The sequence below is a fragment of the Pagrus pagrus genome (genome assembly GCF_965226575.1).
Source record: "Pagrus pagrus genome assembly, chromosome: 1".
Classification (NCBI taxonomy): Eukaryota; Metazoa; Chordata; class Actinopteri; order Spariformes; family Sparidae; genus Pagrus; species Pagrus pagrus.
The window spans coordinates 36,491,034-36,513,309 of NC_140185.1; the positions used below are offsets into that span (position 1 = coordinate 36,491,034).

General features: G+C 44.1%; 2 protein-coding genes across 2 annotated transcripts; both read left to right on the forward strand.

Annotated features, from left to right (window-relative positions):
* Positions 1-1,652: 1,652 nt before the first annotated feature.
* On the forward strand, positions 1,653-9,689 carry LOC311255926 (uncharacterized protein; the record flags this gene model as incomplete). The annotated part of the gene is made up of 13 exons (XM_084350628.1): positions 1,653-1,775; positions 2,444-2,649; positions 2,805-2,942; positions 3,680-3,818; positions 3,913-4,360; positions 4,654-4,795; positions 4,909-5,052; positions 6,114-6,172; positions 6,735-6,925; positions 7,010-7,410; positions 8,367-8,466; positions 8,770-8,965; positions 9,048-9,689. 13 exons carry the CDS (start codon positions 1,653-1,655, stop codon positions 9,182-9,184), a joined length of 2,424 nt encoding a protein of 807 aa, XP_084206754.1. The 3' UTR covers positions 9,185-9,689.
* Positions 9,690-10,586: 897 nt separating this feature from the next.
* Positions 10,587-22,148, forward strand: LOC311257022 (CUB and zona pellucida-like domain-containing protein 1; the record flags this gene model as incomplete). Its single annotated transcript, XM_084352468.1, has 14 exons — positions 10,587-10,709; positions 12,261-12,466; positions 12,667-12,759; positions 13,177-13,315; positions 13,410-13,550; positions 14,247-14,250; positions 14,533-14,674; positions 14,790-14,933; positions 15,567-15,625; positions 18,830-19,020; positions 19,105-19,505; positions 20,700-20,799; positions 21,378-21,573; positions 21,656-22,148. The coding sequence occupies 14 exons, from the start codon at positions 10,587-10,589 to the stop codon at positions 21,790-21,792; spliced, it is 2,076 nt and encodes a 691-aa protein (XP_084208594.1). The 3' UTR covers positions 21,793-22,148.
* Positions 22,149-22,276: the final 128 nt, after the last annotated feature.

The window sequence follows — 22,276 nt, forward strand, 5'->3', positions numbered from 1 at the left end:
TGGTATCTGTGCATCTACTTCCATGTAGGTTTTAGACTGACAATGTGTAATTTATTGAAAGCTGAACAAACAGACGTATGATCATACCTGATTCACAAGGTCTCACAGACAGAAATGAGATTGATAAATGTCGATGGGAGATGTAGATAAAAACAAGGTGTTAAGAGGCAATAGTAGGACTGTTATGGCAGCAGCTGTGTGTTGGAGCTATGAGGAAACAGTGCAGCTCTACTTACTGGAATCAGTTGCAACAACAAAGCACTACATCTATGACAGAATCCTTGCAATGCATGACATGTTTTCATTCGGGTTTGTGCAAGCAACAATGGTAAAATGTGACCCTGGACACACCTGTTGTATACCTGGGAACTCCCACAGAAGTGGTTTCAGTACTTTGCCGGGTGTTTATCTGTCTCAATAGCATCACAACTATGCATGATGCAGTCATGAACCTTTCCAGGTGTTCAACTGAGATCAAAATATAGGCAGAAACACAAGATGGGTGTGGTCCGAGCAAGGGCGCCGGGACACTGGATGTAGGAATGGAGAATGGAGCCATTGGACATCTATGGCCCTGACCCACAATCACTTTAAGTCTGTCTGTCTGTCTGAGACACAATAGCATCACATCTGTGCAAGATGCAGTCATGAAGCTGTACAGACGTATAGGTGACATCTAAATGAAGATCTAGTCCGAAGAAGGGGGGATCTTACGAATGAGTACTGAGGTATCACATCATGATGCAGTAATCCCATCACCAGTTCCAAGTCTCCAGTTGAATTGAACTGAATCGAATATAAAAGGGAGCGTTCAGCTCCAACATATGTAACCATTTGATGCCGCACGGATGATCTATTTTTGTAGACTAACCCTGAAGTTAGCATCACCCGTGTTCCCTCCACAAAAAGCCTGTGAGATTTTTCAATTGGATTTTGGATTATTGCAGAAAATAAACAGAAACACAAGTTTATGATACTAACATGTTTTGTTCATCAAGATAATCTTCACAGATGAACACCACTTTATGATGATTGAAGACTGATCAATGCACAAGTTGTACAGTTAGACACTTGTTAGCAACCGCTAACCGTTTTTAACACACAGAAGACCTTTATAATTAAACTGTGGGACATTTAATGATGGATTTGATGTCGTAGAAACAAACGTGTAAATAACTTGTGGTCACCACGCACCTTACTTCACACATTTAACTGAAAACCCATTTTAAAAACTCAAAGACTTTCAGGTGAGGGAACCGGATGTGCAAAAATGCTAACTGATCTCTGGGTTTTAGGACTCATTCCTGCATCACTCTACTTGCATCTGTAGTCCTAACCCTCACCCACGTCAGAGCAGAGAAACAGCAGAACAGAAACTAAAAGCTAAATGTCTCTGCCTCCACCTCTGACTGATGAGATGTAGAATACCTGCTTGTTGTACAATAAGGTATCAAACAGGTTTCTCGTTTATGGGAAGACTGAGAAGTTTATTTTAGTCTGTTCAATGAAACTGGTTTTGCATCTAGACCATTGTTCTGAAACATAGTGCACATACCTTTCAACATGCATGACTGCTTGTCAGCTTCTCCAGCAGGTGTATATAAAGATGCTGCAAGTGACAAATCTGGAGACATAAGAGAGTTTGCAGCATCATGGCCTCCACACTGGTGATCCTGCTTCTGCCGCTCCTGGTCTCGCTGGCGTCGGCATCACATCACTATGGTGCAACCTCGACCTTCACCTACAAAGGGAAAAACCCTGATGGCTCACACAGGGTGAGTGATTCAACTTTTATTGAGATGTGACATGAGATGCAGATAATGTGTGAATTTATTTTATCACTTTATTTTTATCATTGCTGTTGTTATTCTGCAGAAGAGAATTAAAACCAGCTGTGAAAATTAGTTTTTTCTCCAGAACTATGGGGACAAAAGAAAGTCAGAACTCAAATTCATTTTTCAAATTGGTCTTAACGCTCTTTCATACCATAGAAAAGGATTTGGGCCACAGAAAAAAAAAAATTCTCTGAATAGTTACTTAATTCAGACTTTTTCTCAGAAGGAAAATCTGACTTCTGATAAATATTTTCCTCTCTGAAACAATAAAAATCCCATGGATACTGATTTACCAAAGGAACCTAAAATACTCTGTCACTTTTCAAGGAAGTTATTTAAAATATATACAAGTTTTCACAGCCGATGTCTCTCGTTTTTGCCGCAATATGTAAAGCAACTGTGTGTCAAAGTTTCTTGACATCTGAGAGTAAGAACTGATGACAAGACAACTAAAAAATAATAACTTATCACCTCTTGTAAACTCTTGTTAGCATGGACTACATTATATTTATGAAATATAAAGAAATGTAATTTTAAAATGGTTCTGTAGCTTCAGCAGAGCAACCATCTCCAACTGCACAATTGCTTAATCTCATCTTTTTCCACAGATTGATGTTCGCAGCAGGGAAACCTTCCGAGGTTGTGGGTTCTACCTCAACTGGTATTGTTACAATGGCAACTGTGGCAGTAGAACCAGTTATAGGAGAGGCACACTTGACAGCAGCACCAATGGACCACTATATAGCAGCCGATGGTGTGAAACTGAGACGGTCTCAACAAGAATCGTCCCGAGTGACAAACCTTTTAATTTGAAGTGAGTTTTTTGCTTCACTAAATCATATTAATATTGTTGCTGCTGTTCTTTATTTATTGAGTGAAGTTTGTGAAGCTTCGTCTTAGTCATCAAACCTGCTTTGAGTCACCCAGTTGCACACAATCAATAATGAGTATTGTTTCCACACATACCAGGACATCCAGCTGCTGTTGGGTCTCAAACCGTAACCATTTAAGCAGTTGGGCTCAACTGACCTCTGTGGATTTGGGAACAAGATCTGACACCGGAAAACCAAACAGATCACCAGACATCGCCATCCTACCTTTCCTACGGTAAGTTCCCTGCAGTCAGCATGAAACAGATGTCCTACTCTCCCAGTGGTAGTACGTAAAAGATATATTGTGGCAGCCAGATAATTGTGTCAAAATCATGTCCAAAGATACTGAAATAATTAGGCTGAAAGCAAAACGTAGACTGCAAACATTTTTACTGGGAATGTTTCCCACAGCACGTCGACAAACCAAAAGATCTGCCAGCAGGATCATTTACAAAATGTTACAATCACAGAAACATGACTGGATTTGATTGATTGATTGATTGATTGATTGATTGATTCATTCATTCATTTTGAACATGAAAAAAAATCAAACAAAGAACAGTAAACCTACAACTATTCTAGGAAACAAATTTTATTAACATCAATATGTATATGTTCAGAAAACAGTGGGAGGAAGTACATACGTATAAAGATCAGAGTTTGGTGTCTGTGGATACACACATACTAAATGTAGAACAACAATCTGTGGTTCATACAGCAGCTCAAAAATCCTTCAGATGACTATTTTTGTATTATTTGGCAAAAGAGTGGGGGGCTTTGGGTGCAGGCAAGATGGAGAGAAGTTTACCATTGTCCAGTTACTCATACAACCAAGTTCCTGTTTAACACATTTCTGGTTTTACTGCAGGTCTGTGTGTGGTTTGTTCACGCAGCTCCACCGTACCTTAGTGTCAAACATGGCCAATGCACTTTGCAGAAGGCCGTCACTAACCGTTAATGTTTCTATTCCAGAGTGCCTCAAAACTGTCCACGGACATACAAACTGCCGTCTTTTGATCCCGACGGTGACAACGTTCGATGCAGATATGGAAGTATCAGATCTGTGGAGTGCAGCTCGTGCCGCCAACCTTCAGGCTTTGACTTAGATCAGGTTAGTCAACAAATCCATATAAGAGGTATGAGGAAACTGATTATTGATGAATTGATTGATGCCTAACTTAACTAGTAATTGTTCTCATTGTCAGGGCTCTTGCACACTAAACTACCGTTATTCCTCTGCCAATGTCAGAGTTTATGGATTTGAGATGGTTGTGGAGGACTTCCCGAAAAGGAGCATCAGTCTGACCTACGATGACGGATCCCGGTCCTACAGGGCGCCACTGCCTGTGAGGGCAAAGAGACAAGCATGGTGGCCAACAGCCCCAGCTCCAACCACAACCACAGCCCCATGGCGGTGGTGGTCGACAACCACAACCACAGCTGCACCCACAACCACAACCACAGCCGCACCCACTACAACCACAGCTGCACCCACAACCACAACCACAGCCGCACCCACTACAACCACAGCTGCAACCACAACCACAACCACAGCTGCACCCACAACCACAACCACAGCCGCACCCACAACCACATCGTACCCTGGCACCATTGGTCCTCTCAGTAAACTACCTTTGCATTTCTCTTTTCTTGGTAAGTCAGGTTTCTCTTGTCATCATTTTCTGACTACATTATTAATGAGAAAATCTTTATTCTTTAATATCTTAGACTAAAAGACTTTGACATTGAGTGGAAATGTTTGTTCATGTTGCAGCTCATGCAACACCCTCATGTGTAATGTTACACGTGGTTGTCGCCAGAAGCCACCTTTTTTTTCCTAATTATTGACATTTTTAATATTTTATTTATTCAGTTAACTTTTGTCTTTTGGTCATTGAATAACTGCATTTGGAATTTAATTTATTCTTTTTTTTTTTTAACTCCAGTGGACCCACCTGCTCCGTCATGTGACGAGGGGCTCTACTTGCCAAGGTTGTTGCCCCCAACGCCTGCAAATGGAGTACGCATCCAAGCAGAGATCAACAAAGAACTGGAGATAAAAGTCAAAGCACAAGCTTCATACGCAAGGTAAGTGAGAACCAATGAGATCAATGTGGCAGAGAAACATTTTTATCCTTTCAGCAGGTAAAATAACATCAGATTAAAGAAGTCTGTGTTTTCTTTCTTTTGTTTCCATACAGAATAATTGATATCATCATAAGTGGGCCCTTGAATATCAGCAAGCACCGGACAACAAATGGCGATTTTGCCATTAGGTGGACACCTATCACGGACGAACTGGGAAATTATTACTCAATCTGCTTTGCTGTTGAATCCATGGCAGGGTGAGCTCAGAGTCGAGAGAAAGTGAAAATTAGGAAAGCTACGGACAAATAAGGAACTTATCAAGCTGCCAACATTTAAAGAATAAAAATGTGTTCATTAAATAGTAAAGTCAGAGGAAAATGTGTATCAAAAGTAAAACAAAGTTTCAAAAAGCATTTTCAAACTACAAACTACTTCATTTTTAATCTTTTTTTAAGACTGGATAGTCTGGTTTAAGTCACTCAACATTTACAATACGCAATATGTAAGAATTTGCCACCTGTCAAACCAAGGTCACTCCAAACAAATAGGGGGCAGCATGTCATGAGTAACCACTTACTCTTGCTAAACTTTAGCTAGTTAGCTCAGTTAGCTGTCAGTAAGTTGTCCCGACTGGGAGCTTGCAAAGGTATTACATGACAGGACATGCTGGAGCTAGCTGATTAGCATGCTAATGTCAGTAGATATCTCTACAAGATAACACATAGACGTCTTTGACAAAGTGTAAGAACTGTTATTTCTTTACATTCCGTTGATAATTTTTTTTTTTTTTAATGTTTGAAACCAAAATTGTTACATGTTCTTACATATTACTGGAGACTTTAAAGAGTAACTAAAGCCCTAGGTTTTGGCTGAGGTGCATCTTGGCTGGAAATTCAAAAAATGCCTTGATTCTTAGCGGGGCTCCTGGAGCAGTTAAGACACGCCCAGTCACTCTGTGCAGCCTCCAACAGAGCCCCCCTCCTATGAAAGCTGCCACCACAATGTCATTGACCTCCATCTCTGCCAGTTGCAAACTTCAATTGTAATAGCCGGGTTTCAACCCATAGAGGGCATTCACTCTTACTTTTTTACAACAAAATACGGCAAATTGAAATACTTTGACTAAAATATCAAGAGTTGGACCAAAATCAATCAACAACACTACTTCATACTCAAATACATTTGTTTTCAGCAGAAAAAAAGTGGTTTGGGGGTTTAGTTACTCTTTAACAATGACAAAATGAGCCAAGCTGAATGAGTAACAGACATTAACCTCCACAGTTAAAATGTTGTAACAGTGTTTACTGATGCTTTCCAGGTCTAGTATCTACCAGTCTGAGATGAGGTGTGTTGTGGTGGACGTCGTGGATCAGACAGGTGAGTTCAAGCGTTACTTTAATATCAACATTTTGTAGTGTAACTACAATTGTAATGATGTGTTTTCACCCAATACACTATCACGTGCTGAATGCTCATGACTCATGTTAAGTGCTGTGTTCAGGTTAACTTGCAACGAAACAAAACCATCAATTGTATATTGCAAAGTTTTATGCAAAAATACCACCAGGGTTCTTTATTCATACAAACTGGAGCCTCTCCATGAATATACTTCACTTTGCTTTTTTGGTGTAAACTTAAAGTTAAGTTTCCTTGACAACAAACACAAGTCATGTTCAGTGGTGGAATGTAACAAGGTACCTGTACTTTACTCGAGTATTTCCATTTCATGAAGCTATTTTTAAACCCTTTTAGATTACAACTGTTTTCTATAAAACCTGCTGATACACAACATTCAGTCCTGTGTTTTATGAGGAAGGCATGCTCAATCTGAGGGTTGATGCTGTGAGCTCTTTGTCACTTTCTTCAGGCCATTCCTGAGCTGCTCTTCAGCATCATGTGTATAAATAATTGACAAATATACTGTATGTCCTTGCCCTAGTTAAGTCCTATGTGAGCTGCAGTGAGTCCTCAATGACAGTAGAGATTGAGAAATCTTCATTCCCTCGACTCCATGAGGATAATTTGCGACTCAATGACCCCACCAACACCGTCTGCAGCCTCCAGAGACACTCCAACAGCACTCACGTCATCGCTGTCATCCCCCTCAATGCTTGTGGCACTGAGATCGAGGTAACCCAGGCTCATTTTCTGGTGTCACGTGCTCTTCTCTTCTTAGCAGTATGATGACTGAGGATATGACTTTTTATTCTGCAGGAAGATGAGGACAACCTCATTTTCACGAATGAAATCACCACCGTCGACAGAAGGACGGATCTGATCACCAGGAAACACCTGCTGGAAGTGCAGGTCTGCTGCCAGTACCCAAAACGGGGAAATGTGTCACAGAGCTTCACGGTGCACAGGCCGAACGTAACGGTCTGGGAGAAAGGCTACGGCAAGTTTACCTACGGGTTTGAGTTCTATCCTGACAGCACATTCCGAACCATGGTGGATCCAAATACGTACCCTCTGGAGTACGAGATAGGGAGCAGGATTTTCATGCAGATCGAGGCCACCTCTTCGATCAACAACACCGTGCTGTTTGTGGAATCCTGCAGCGCTGCACCATACGACAACCCAAACTCCAGGCCAAAGTACACCATCATTGAAAATGGGTAGGCATGAGTACACCCTCTAGTGGCGACAGAGGACATAACAAAGATGTGTTGCTTGCTTGACAATAATTAGTTTGACACTAAATCGCCTGTCGGTGTGAAATCTTGTCCATCATAGATGTTTGCTACTATAGGATCCATCTATCCATCCAATTGTAGACAGTGGATGGAAAGATAAACTAAATACTTTAATGCATTTTACCTTGTAGATGATTATCTCTTTTTACCTGAGAGGCTTACCTATGCACAACATGTCCTCATCCAGGGTCCCAAATGCTGATGCTGCTTTGTCACGCCCCTCGCTGCCCATACAGACACACAAAGTACCCTGTAGCATCAGTGTGTGACAATCAGAGCCTTCCCTTTAGGCCAGAAACATGGTCCACGCCAAAGCATACATGTAAGGCCTTCCTGCCAGAAAGCCTTTCTACCACGTGGATAAAAAGAAATGGCCGGTTGGTTAGGTTTAGGAAAAGATCCTTGATGTTTGACTGCAAGCGGGACATGAACCCTGATCTCCTGGGTGAAGGTCCTGTGTGTGATGCACCATTTTAACCCAAACCAGCACCCTTCTTGGGACATCGCTCTGTATACAAAGTGCGGTGGAGGAGGCTCTGACTGTCTCATATTGCCACAGATGGGGTATTAGTTTAAGCCCTCATATGGAAAAGGGTAACGTCTGGGTCTGTATGAGGCGCTGAAGGACCTGAGAAAACATGTATATTTGACAGTCTGGGAATGAGACCAGGCAGCGCTGCAATACGACTGTGTTTTGATTAGGAATATCTAAACTGACATCCACAGTCTGGATGTGAAAGTTGAGGTTTCGCCTACATTTCTTCATCATGTAGATACCTTCAATAAAATATTATTCTACTCTGCCCCTTTAATGTTATCCATTGTAAGATGTACAGAGGGAACATTTCTTAAGTTTTCTTTTTCTTTGTTCTGATAAGGTGTAACGTGGACTCGACTCTTCAAAGACACATCCCTGACCACCAGAGACAGTTCAAGTTCAGCATGGAGGCCTTCAAGTTCATCGGTCGGAATAACCAGGTGAGGGATGGATTATGTGGTAAGACTGGAGGGAGGGACTGTAAATATGTCTGTGATCATCTCTTAATGCCTCAATGAATAGGTCCAATTCATAATGTCCGCCTTTCATATATATATTTTTTATATATAGTTTCATATTGCAAATCTGATGCCTGATGATCACGACTGAAACACCTACCTTTAATAAACCCAGTGCTGACATGCCTAACCAAAGGCATGATCTTGTATTTGGGGTCTGACAGCTAATTTTTCTTAGTTGTTTGTGTACGTCTGCTAAATGACAGCATGTCCTGTTGTTTTCAGGTGTACATCAGCTGTTCAGTCATGATGTGTGAAGCAGGGATCCCCAACACCAGGTGTGCACAGGGATGCCTCAACTCCACCCAGCCTGGTGGTCATCGCGTTGCAAAGAGAGAGGCTGTCACCCAGACTTCAGGGCACCTGGTTTCCCAGGGTCCCCTCCGCTTAAAGAGATCAGCCGAGGGCGCTGAAGGCCCAGGTAATGAGGACAGGGAGTGTTTCTGAACAGCACGCCTGCAGTGTTTGAGAGTGAATTCACATTATGCTTCTCTTTCCTCCAGTGATCAACCTGAACCTGAACCTGGTCTTCATCGCTGGATGTCTTCTTGCAGCTGTCGGCATGATCAGTGCAGTGGTCCTGTACAAAACCAAAATGTCAAAGGTCAAATACCAACCTCTGCCCACATTTGAGAGTTAAACAACAGCGTGAGCAGACTACAAGTTCTGTTTTTAATTAAGTTTGAAGATATGAAGCTCGAGGTGATGGGTGGCAGGTGTCTGATTACATGCACTTTTAAACAAATCAATGTATCTTACATACAGGAAGTTGTATGTTAAATTAAACTTAAAATGAAGGATGAGCAGCTGGTACTGCACCTGCTGGCTGTTCAGGTGTTGGGTTTACTGTTGTGGGATCCCGTGTAACCTTACAACTGTTTCTACTATTACAGTATGATTTATCTTCATTCATGTGTGTAATCCATTCAAATGATATGTGAATATGTAAGAATTGGCCACTTTGCAAAATTCCTACTCTGAAATTTGGGGTAATGCTGTGGGTTCCTTAGGTCAGAAGGTTAGGTAGAAGGGCAGGTGTAGGACCATGATGCACCTGGGTGGGCTTCTGGTTTTTACCAAAGGAGGAGAGGCGTGCAGGATTCCTTTGTTCTTCGTTTGCTTGCTTTTTGGGAAATAAACTATTGGACAAACCTTTGAGTGGACATTAAACTTCTTTTGCCTGCCTACATTACATTAAAGAAGTCGTTTTCTGACTGATTTATTTTCTGCCTCAACAAACTAAACAATCAAACTCTCTTTGTTTTCATGACTGAATAAACAAACTGACCTGAAAGGACAACACAATTTATACTGTTTTGCTTTGATGCCGACCCTGCCACCTTTCTCGCTTCAAAAAGTGTTCCGGGGTGCTTGATGAGCCAAACCACTACCTCCCGTCTCCTTAGTGTACTTTGTGGTGCTGTTGAGTTGTATTGCGTTGTTTCTCTACCTGAATTATTTTCTGGGGGGGAGGCCAAAGTAGGACTGTTATGGTCGCAGCTGTGTGTTGGAGCTATGAGGAAACAGCGCAGCTCTACTTACTGGAATCAGCTGCCAGGAAAAAGCACTAACACTAAGACAGAATCGTCACAATGCATGACATGTTTTCATTCGGGTTTGTGCAAGTGGCAATGGTAAAATGTGACCCTGGACACACCTGTTGTTGCGGGAACTAAAGCTTTTAGGACTCATTCCTGCACCACTCTGCTCGCATCTGTAGTCCTAACCCTCACTCAGGTCAGAGCAGAGAAACAGCAGGACAGAAACTAAAAGCTAAATGTCTCTGCCTCCACCTCTGATGGATGACATGTAGAAAACCTGCTTGTTGTACAATAAGGTATCAAACAGGTTTCACATTTCAGGGAAAACTGAGATCTTCATTTCAGTCTGTTCAATGAAACCGGTTTTGCAGCTGGACCATTGTTCTGAAACATAGTGCACATACCTTTCAACTTACAGGACTGCTAGTCAGCTTCTCCAGCAGGTGTATAAAAAGATGCTGAAAGCGACAAATCTAGAGCCAGAGGAGAGTTTGCAGCATCATGGCCTCCACACTGGTGATCCTGCTTCTGCCGCTCCTGGTCTCGCTGGCGTCGGCATCACATCACTATGGTGCAACCTCGACCTTCACCTACAAAGGCAAAAACCCTGATGGCTCACACAGGGTGAGTGATTCAACTTTTATTGAGACATAACATTAAATACAGATAATGTGTGAATTTATTTTGTCACTTTATTATTATTATTGCTGTTGTTATTCTGCAGAAGAGAATTAAGACCACCTGTGAAAATTTGTTTTTTCTCCAGAACTATGGGGACAAAAAAAAGAAATTCTCTGAAAAGTTACTTTTTTCTGCAGATTTCTGAGCTTAAAGTCAGAATTCAGACTTTTTCTCAGAAGGAAAATCTGACTTCTGATAAATATTGTTTCTCTGAAACAATAAAAAATACCACTGATACTGATCTTGTTTGCATACCAAAGGAACCTAAAATATTCTGTCACTTTTCAAGGAAGCTTTCACAGCCGATGTCTCTCGTTTTTGCCGCAACATGTAAAGCAACCATTTGTCAAAGTTTCTTGACATCTGAGGATAAGAACTGATGACAAGACAACTTAAAAATAATATGGATTGTCCACTGAGGGCTTAATTATTTTTAATTATACTCTTGTGATTAGTATTTTCACTCCAAATGGCTTTGTTGATTTCCTACATTCTAGACACAATAGTTACTTCAACGTAGAACTTGAGTGGACAGTAAATTATATTATCTTGTAAAACATTCTTTGATTAATATGTGCCTGCAAAACAATAAACGATACGGATAAAAGAAGAATTAGCTACTGTGGAATTTCCCACTAGTTTAAAGGGACGTCCTCCAGCCTCACTTTTTTTTAAAGAAACGATAAAGAAGCTACAGATCATCTGAAGATGAGATTACACCAGCCATTACGCCCTTCAACATGTTCATGTTCAGCACTCAAAGCTGCCTCTGTGTTTGTTCCTGCTACGAAAGGTGTCTTTTTTTAAAAAAGAGTTGATTTTAATTTGGATTTCTGCTCCAGAAATGTATGCAAATGAAAATATCAGAATCAGAATCAGAATTCCTTTGTTGGTCAAAACGGGGAAATTTGTGTGTTTTGTATATATTTAAGCAGATGGATGACATATTCAAACACCACATATCAAATCTTGTAATGCAAAATAATGTTGTCTTATGTAAAAAAAAACCAAAACAACAAAAAACCACAACTGTAAAAAAAAAAAAAACACATCTTGAAACACAACAAGTTTCAAGATGGTATCTATTAGTTTTTGGTTTTTGTCTACCCTTAATTATGTCCACATTCAAACAATGACTTCATCGACATATTGCAATATAATTGTTTTTTCTGATTTCAAAAACATCTGCTCTGAAATTATCAAAACAGAGAGCTCACAGCCTTCAGGTAATTGAAAATTGGAAGTCCCCACAGTCCACAGTGTTGATGGCTCGTCCACCCGTCCTGCTCACTTGATTTGACTCCCTCAGACTACCACCTCTTACTCTTACCACCCTTAGATGAAGAAGGAGCTCACTGGTCACCATTTTGACGGTGATGATGACGCTAATGCTTTTAACAAGGATGAATAAATGTTCGAGGTTTTCTAAAACTGACTCCTTCCACCTCAGGCATCTCCAACTGCACAATTGTTTAACCTCATCTTTTTCCACAGATTGATGTTCGCAGCAGGGAAACCTTTGATGGATGTGGGTTTGGCCTCAACTGGTATTGTTACAACAGCAACTGTGGCAGTAGAACCAGTTATAGGAGAGGCACACTTGACAGCAGCACCAATGCACCCCGATATAACAGCCGATGGTGCGAAACTGAGACGGTCTCAACAAGAATCGTCCCGAGTGACAAACCTTTTAATTTGAGGTGAGTTTTTTGCTTCATTAAATCATATTAATATAGTTGCTGCTGATCTTTATTTATTGAGTGAAGTTTGTGAAGCTTCGTCTTCGTGATCAAACCTGCTTTGAGTCACCCAGTTGCACACAATCAATAATGAGTATTGTTTCCACACATACCAGGGCATCCAGCTGCTGTTGGGTTGCAAACCGTAACCATTTAAACAGTTGGTCTCCACTGACCTCTGTGGATTTGGGAACAAGATCTGACACCGGACAACCAAACAGATCGCCAGACATCGCCATCCTACCTTTCCTACGGTAAGTTCCCTGCAGTCAGTATGAAACAGACGTCCTACTCTCCCAGTGGTAGTACGTAAAAGATATAGTGAGGCAGCCAGATAATTGTGTCAAAATAAAGTCCAAAGATACTGAAATAACTGAGCAGGATCACTTACAAAATGTTGCAATCACATAAACATAAATGCTTCAAAAATCCTTCAGATGACTATTTTGTATCATTTGGCAAAAGAGTGGGGGGCTTTGGGTGCAGGCAAGATGGAGAGAAGTTTACCATTGTCCAGTTACTCATACAACCAAGTTCCTGTTTAACACATTTCTGGTTTTACTGCAGGTCTGTGTGTGGTTTGTTCACGCAGCTCCACCGTACCTTAGTGTCAAACATGGCCGATGCACTTTGCAGAAGGCCGTCACTAACCGTTAATGTTTCTATTCCAGAGTGCCTCAAAACTGTCCACGGACATACAAACTGCCGTCTTTTGATCCCGACGGTGACAACGTTCGATGCAGATATGGAAGATTCAGATCTGCGGAGTGCAGCTCGTGCCGCTCACCTTTAGGCTTCGACTTAGATCAGGTTAGTCAACAAATCCATATACGAGGTATGAGGAAACTGATTATTGATGAATTGATTGATGCCTAACTTAACTAGTAATTGTTCACATTGTCAGGGCTCTTGCACATTAAACTACCGTTATTCCTCTGCCGATGTCAGAGTTTATGGATTTGAGATGGTTGTGGAGGACTTCCCGAAAAGGAGCATTAGTCTGACCTATGATGACGGATCCCGGTCCTACAGGGCACCACTGCCTGTGAGGGCAAAGAGACAAGCAGTGGCACCCACAACCACAACCACAGCTACACCCACAACTACAACCACAGCTGCACCCACAACTACAACCACAGCTGCCCCCATAACTACAACCACAGCTGCAACCACAACCACAACCACAGCTGCCCCCACAGCCACAACCACAGCTGCACCCACAACTACAACCACAGCTGCACCCACAACTACAACCACAGTTGCCCCCACAACTACAACCACAGCTGCCCCCACAGCCACAACCACAGTTGCCCCCACAACTACAACCACAGCTGCAACCACAACCACAGTTGCCCCCACAACTACAACCACAGCTGCACCCACAACTACAACCACAGTTGCACCCACAACTACAACCACAGCTGCCCCCACAACCACAACCACAGCTCCACCCACAACTACAACCACAGCTCCACCCACAACCACAACCACAGCTCCACCCACAACCACAACCACAGCTGCACCCACAACTACAACCACAGTTGCCCCCACAACTACAACCACAGCTGCCCCCACAACCACAACCACAGTTGCCCCCACAACTACAACCACAGTTGCACCCACAACCACAACCACAGCTGCCCCCACAACCACAACCACAGCTGCACCCACAACCACATCGCACCCTGGCACCATTGGTCCTCTCAGTAAACTACCTTTGCATTTCTCTTTTCTTGGTAAGTCAGGTTTCTCTTGTCATCATTTTCTGACTACATTATTAATGAGAAAATCTTTATTCTTTAATATCTTAGACTAAAACACTTTGACATTGAGTAGAAACGTTTGTGCATGTTGCAGCTCATGCAACACCCTCATGTAATGTTACACGTGGTTGTCGCCAGAAGCCACCTTTTTTTTCCTAATTATTGACATTTTTAATATTTTATTTATTCAGTTAACTTTTGTCTTTTGGTCATTGAATAACTGCATTTGGAATTTAATTTATTCTTTTTTTTTTTTAACTCCAGTGGACCCACCTGCTCCGTCATGTGAGGAGGGGCTCTACTTGCCAAGGTTGTTGCCCCCAACGCCTGCAAATGGAGTACGCATCCAAGCAGAGATCAACAAAGAACTGGAGATAAAAGTCAAAGCACAAGCTTCATACGCAAGGTAAGTAAGCACCAACAAGATCAATGTGGCAGAAAAAACATTTTTTATCATTTCAGCAGGTAAAATAACATCAGATTAAAGAAGTCTGTGTTTTCTTTCTTTTGTTTCCATACAGAATAATTGATATCATCATAAGTGGGCCCTTGAATATCAGCAAGCACCGGACAACAAATGGCGATTTTGCCATTAGGTGGACACCTATCACGGACGAACTGGGAAATTATTACTCAATCTGCTTTGCTGTTGAATCCATGGCAGGGTGAGCTCAGAGTCGAGAGAAAGTGAAAATTAGGAAAGCTACGAACAAATAAGGAACTTATCAAGCTGCCAACATTCAAAGAATAAAAATTTGTTCATTAAATAGTAAAGTCAGAAGTAAACATGTATCAAAAGTAAAACAAAGTTTCAAAAAGTATTTTCAAACTACATTTTACTTTTACTGGATAGTGGTTTAAGTCACTCAACATTTACACTTCTGTCACTTTACATGTAAGGGTTAGGGTTAACCTGTCGAACCAAGGTCACTCCAAACAAATAGGGGGCAGCATGTCATGAGTAACCACTTACTCCTGCTAAACTCTTGCCTTTTGCTAGTTAGCTCAGTTACCTGTGCAGTAAGTGGTCCAGACTGGGAGCTTGCAAAGGTATTACAAGACAGTCAGTAGATATCTCTACAAGACAACACATAGACATCTTTGACAAAGTGTAAGAACTGTAATTTCTTCACATTCCGTAGATAACTAATTTTTTTAAATGTTTGAAACCAAAATTCTTACACGTTATACATATTACTGGAGACTTTGACAATGACAAAATGAGCCAAGCTGAATGAGTAACAGACATTAACCTTCTCAGTTAAAATGTTGTAACAGTGTTTACTGATGCTTTCCAGGTATCGTATCTACCAGTCTGAGATGAGGTGTGTTGTGGTGGACGTCGTGGATCAGAAAGGTGACTTCAAGCATTACTTTAATATCAACATTTTGTCGTGTAACTACAATTGTAATGATGTGTTTTCACCCAATACACTATCACGTGCTGAATGCTATGTTGAAGTGACACATATTGGCGACATAACTGCTGTACATGAGAGAACAATTTCTAAAGCTGCAAGAACTGGACTCATCTTAAGTGCTGTGTTCAGGTTAACTTGCTACAAAACAAAACCATCAATTGTATATTGCAAAGTTTTATGCAAAAATACCACCAGGGTTCTTTATTCATACAAACTGGAGCCTCTCCATGAATATACTTCACTTTGCTTTTTTAGTGTAAACTTAAAGTTAACCTGTGGAGTTTCCTTGAAAACAAACACAAGTCATGTTAGTGGTGGAATGTAACAAGGTACCTGTACTTTACTCGAGTATTTCCATTTCATGAAGGTATTTTTTAACCCTCTTAGATTACAACTGTTTCCTATAAAACCTGTTGATACACAACATCCATCCATTTTCTTCCGCTTATCCGGGGCTGGTTCGCGGGGGCAGCTGTCTGAGCAGGGACACCCAGACTTCCCTCTCCCCGATCCCAAGGCATTCCCAGGCCAGCCGGGTGACATAGTCACTCCAGCGTGTCCTGGGTCTTCCTCGGGGTCTCCTCCCCCCGGTTGGGCATGTCTGGAACACCTCCCGAGGGAGGCGTCCAGGGGGCATCCGATACAGATGCCCGAGCCACCTCAGCTGGCTCCTCCCGATGTGGAGGAGCAGCGGCTCTACTCCGAGCTCCTCCCGTGCGGCGGAGCTCCTCACCCTATCTCTAAGGGAGCGCCCCACCACCCTGCGAAGGAAACTCATTTTGGCCGCTTGTATCCGGGATCTTATTCTTTCGGTCACGACCTAAAGTTCGTGACCATGGGTGAGGGTAGGAACGTAGATTGACCAGTAAATCGAGAGCTGAGCCGTAAGGCTTCACCACGACAGACCGATGCAATGACCGCACTACTGCGGCCGCCGCACCGATCCGCCTGTCAGTCTCACGCTCCATTCTTCCCTCACTCGTGAACAAGACCCCAAGATACTTGAACTCCTCCACTTGAGGCAGGAACTCTCTCCCAACCCGGAGGGAGCAAGCCACCTTTTTTCGGTCGAGAACCATGGCCTCGGATTTGGAGGTGCTAATTCTCATCCCAGCTGCTTCACACTCGGCTGCAAACCGTCCCAGGACATGCTGGAGGTCCTGGCTCGAAGGAGCCAACAAGACAACATCGTCTACAAAAAGCAGGGATGAAATCCTGTGGCTCCAGAACCAGATCCCCTCTGGCCCATGACTGTGCCTAGAAATTCTGTCCATAAAAATAATGAACAGAACCGGTGACAAAGGGCAGCCCTGCCGGAGTCCAACATGCACTGGAAACAGGTCTGACTTACTGCCGGCAATGCGAACCAGACTCCTGCTCCGGTCGTACAGGGACCGTACAGCCCTTAGCAGAGGGCCCCTGACCCCGTACTCCCGAAGCACCTCCCACAGAATGCCACAGGGGACACGGTCGAATGCCTTCTCCAAGTCCACAAAACACATGTGGACTGGTTGGGCAAACTCCCATAACCCTCGAGCACCCTGCGGAGGGTATAGAGCTGGTCCAGTGTTCCACGGCCAGGACGAAAACTGCATTGTTCCTCCTGAATCCGAGGTTCGACTATCGGCTGAATTCTCCTCTCCAGTACCCTGGAATAGACTTTACCAGGGAGGCTGAGGAGTGTGATCCCCCGATAGTTGGAACACATCCTCCGGTCCCCCTTTTTGAATAGAGGGACCACCACCCCGGTCTGCCAATCCAGAGGCACTGTCCCCGACTGCCACGCGATGTTGCAGAGATGTGTCAGCCAAGACAGCCCCACAACATCCAGAGACTTGAGGTACTCAGGGTGGATCTCATCCACCCCGGTGCTTTGCCACTGGGCAGCTTCTGAACTACCTCAGTGACTTCAGCTTGGGTGATGCATGAATCAACTGCCGAGTCCCCAGCCTCTGCTTCCTCTATGGAAGGCATGTCAGTGGGATTGAGGAGATCCTCGAAGTATTCCTTCCACCGCCCGACGATATCCCTGGTCGAGGTTAACAGCTCCCCACCTCTACCTTACAGTGTTGGTGGAGGGCTGCTTCTCCTTCCTGAGGCGCCGGATGGTTTGCCAGATTTTGCTTGAGGCCGACCGGTAGTCCTCCTCCATGGCCTCCCCGAACCTTTCCCAGACCCGAACCTTTGCTTCCGCGACCGCCTTTGCTTCAATTCCCACCTCTCCAGGAGGTGGGAGTTGAAGACCTCTCCAACAGAGGGTTCCATCAGACGTTCCCAGCAGACCCTCACAATACGTTTAGGTCTGCCAAGTCTGTCCAGCTTCCTCCCCTGCCAGCGGATCCAACTCACCACCAGGTGGTGATCAGTTGACAGCTCAGCCCCTCTCTTCACCCGAGTGTCCAAGACATACGGCCTGAGGTCAGATGACACGACCACAAAGTCGATCATTGAGTAGTAGAAGAGAGTCCAGCCCCTCTCAAGGAGTTGGGTTGCAGAGCCCAGACTGTGCGTGGAGGCGAGCCCAACTATCTCTAGTCGGTAGCGCTCAACCTCCCGCACTAGCTCAGACTCTTCCCCCCCAGCGAGGTGACATTCCATGTCCCCATGGCTAGAGTCACCATCCGGGGATTGGGTCGCCGGGGCACCCGCCCAGGACAGCCACCCAAATCCCACTGCACCTGCCCCTTCTGGACCCTCCTGCGGGTGGTGGGCCTACTGGAGGGCTCGCCTGCGAGCCCCAGCGCCGGCCCTGGTGACGCCATTCCGGGCGACGTGAACTGCCTCTATGTAGTCTCTATCATAAGGGGCTTTAGAACCGCTCTTAGTCTGACCTGTCACCTAGGACCCGTTTGCCTTGGGAGACCCTACCAGGGGCATTAAGCCCCAGACAACATAGCTCCTAGGATCATTCAGGTGCTCAAATCCCTCCACCACGGTAAGGTGTCGGTTCAAGGAGAGGACACAACGTTCAGTCTTGTGTTTTATGAGTAAGGCATGCTAAATCTGATTGGGATCTGGTGAATTTGGAGGCCAGGTTGATGCTGTGAGCTCTTTGTCACTTTCTTCAGGCCATTCCTGAGCTGCTCTTCAGCATAATGTCTATACATGATTGACAAATAAACTGTATGTCCTTGCCCTAGTTAAGTCCTATGTGAGCTGCAATGAGTCCTCAATGACAGTAGATATTGAGAAATCTTCATTCCCTCGACTCCATGAGGATAATTTGCGACTCAATGACCCCACCAACACCGTCTGCAGCCTCCAGAGACACTCCAACAGCACTCACGTCGTCGCTGTCATCCCCCTCAACGCTTGTGGCACTGAGATCGAGGTAACCCAGGCTCATTTTCTGGTGTCATGTGCTCTTCTCTTCTTAGCAGTATGATGACTGAGGATATTACTTTTTATTCTGCAGGAAGATGAGGACAACCTCATTTTCACGAATGAAATCACCACCGTCGACAGAAGGACGGATGTGATCACCAGGAAACACCTGCTGGAAGTGCAGGTCCGCTGCCAGTACCCAAAACGGGGAAATGTGTCACAGAGCTTCACGGTGCACAGGCCGAACGTAACGGTCTGGGAGAAAGGCTACGGCAAGTTTACCTACGGGTTTGAGTTCTATCCTGACAGCACATTCCGAACCATGGTGGACCCAAATACGTACCCTCTGGGGTACGAGATAGGGAGCAGGATTTTCATGCAGATCGAGGCCACCACTTCAATCAGCAACACCGTGCTGTTTGTGGAATCCTGCAGCGCTGCACCATACGACAACCCAAACTCCAGGCCAAAGTACACCATCATTGAAAATGGGTAAGCATGAGTACACCCTCTAGTGGCGACAGAGGACATAACAAATCGGCTGTCATCGTGAATGAGAGTGTGAATGCTTGCTACGTTAGGATCCATCTATCCATCCAATTGTAGACAGTGGATGGAAAGATAAACTAAATACTTGAATGCGTTTTACCTTGTAGATGATTATCTCTTTTTACCTGAGAGGCTTACCTATGCACAACATGTCCTCATCCAGGGTCCCAAATGTTGATGCTGCTTTGTCACGCCCCTCGCTGCCCATACAGACACACAAAGTACTCTGTAGCATCTGTGTGTGACAATCAGAGCCTTCCCTTTAGGCCAGAAATGTGGTCCATGCAAGTATGTGAATGCAGACCCAGATGCAGTTCCCCTGCTGGCACAGATGTGCATCCCTAGTAAACATAGAACATACTTAATATACACAGGCAGGAGGAGGTAACAAACTTCAGTCCAAAAAGACATCAGACATTTCCATGACCATAGTAGTAAACAAACATGGTGTGTGTAGAGAGAAAGCAGAAGACTTAGGTTTCTCTTGTTGTGCTACGGCGCCTGCAGCTCGCGTTGCGTTATGATTTTCAGGTGACACACTCCAGAACGTGACGAAGTCTGCGTTTACATCCTTGTGTCTGGCCAAAGCATACGTGTAAGGCCTTCCTGTCAGAAAGCCTTTCTAGCACGTGGATAAAAAGAAATGGCCGGTTGGTTAGGTTTAGGAAAAGATCCTTGATGTTTGGCTGCAAGCGGGACATGAACCCTGATCTCCTGGGTGAAGGTCCTGTGTGTGATGCACCATTTTAACCCAAAGCAGCACCCTTCTTGGGACATCGCTCTGTATACAAAGTGCGGTGGAGGAGGCTCTGACTGTCTCATATTGCCACAGATGGGGTATTAGTTTAAGCCTTCATATGGAAAAAGATAACGTCTGGGTCTGTATGAGGCGCTGAAGGACCTGAGAAAACATGTATCTGGGAATGAGACTAGGCTGCAATACGACTGTGTTTTGATTAGGAATATCTAAACTGACATCCACAGTCTGGATGTGAAAGTTGAGGTTTCGCCTACATTTCCTCATCATGTAGATACCTTCAATAGAATAATATTCTACTCTGCCCCTTTAATGTTATCCATTGTAAGACGTACAGAGGGAACATCTCTTAAGTTTTCTATTTTCTTTGTTCTGATAAGGTGTAACGTGGACTCGACTCTTCAAAGACACATCCCTGACCACCAGAGACAGTTCAAGTTCAGCATGGAGGCCTTCAAGTTCATCGGTCAGAATAACCAGGTGAGGGGTGGATTATGTGGTAAGACTGGAGGGAGTGACTGTAAATGTCTCTGTGATCATAATGCCTCAATGAATAGGTCCAATTCATAATTTCCTCCTTTTATATGTATTTTTGGGGCGGCTGTAGCTCAGTGGGTAGAGCAGGTTCGCTGGCTCGAACCCCGGCTCCCCTGGGTGGAACTGAGCCACATGCCGAAGCATCCTTGAGCAAGATGCTGAACCCCAAAATTGCTCCTGATGCGCAGCTGGCACCCTGCGAGGCAGCCTCTGCCATCAGAGGGCCCTGCCATGAGCTGGCTTCTCATCCAGGGGTGTACCCTGGCCTTCGCCCATTGATAACCGGATTAGGCCCCAGTAGCCCGCAAGCCCCCTAAAGGGGGGATAAAGCGGCAACACCCCGCGACCCGAACAAGGAATAAGCGGACATGAAAATGAGATGAGATGAGATATATATTTTTATATATATAGTGTCATATTGCTGATGATCACGACTGAAACACCTATCTTTAATAAACCCATTGTTTGTCAGGAAGAGAAGTGTACGTCTGCTAAATGACAGCATGTCCTGTTGTTTTCAGGTGTACATCAGCTGTTCAGTCATGATGTGTGAAGCAGGGAACCCCAACACCAGGTGTGCACAGGGATGCCTCAACTCCACCCAGCCAGGTGGTCATCGCGTTGCAAAGAGAGAGGCTGTCACCCAGACTTCAAGGCATCTGGTTTCCCAGGGTCCCCTCCGCTTAAAGAGATCAGCCGAGGGCGCTGAAGGCCCAGGTAATGAGGACAGGGAGTGTTTCTGAACAGCACGCCTGCAGTGTTTGAGAGTGAATTCACATTATGCTTCTCTTTCCTCCAGTGATCAACCTGAACCTGAACCTGGTCTTCATCGCTGGATGTCTTCTTGCAGCTGTCGGCATGATCAGTGCAGTGGTCATGTACAAAACCAAAATGTCAAAGGTCAAATACCAACCTCTGCCCACATTTGAGAGTTAAACAACAGCGTGAGCAGAATACAAGTTCTGTTGTTAATTAAGTTTGAAGAAGCTTTATATTAAAATGAAGGATGAGCAGCTGGTACTGCAGCTGCTGGCTGTTCAGGTGTTGGGTTTACTGTTGTGGGATCCCATGTAACCTTACAACTGTTTCTACTATTACAGTATGATTTATCTTCATTTATGTGTGTAATCCGTCCAAATGATATATGAATATGTAAGAATTGGCCACTTGTCAAATTCCTACTCAGAAATTTGGGGTAACGCTGTGGGTACCTTAGGTCATATAGGTAGAAGGGCAGGTGTAGGACCATGATGCACCTGGGTGGGCTTCTGGTTTTTACCAAAGGAGGAGAGGCGTGCAGGATTCCTTTGTTCTTCGTTTGCTTGCTTTTTGGGAAATAAACTATGAAAAAAAAACTGAGTGGACATTAAACTTCTTTTACATTAAAGGAGCAATCTGTAGTTTTGGGGAGGAAATGTTA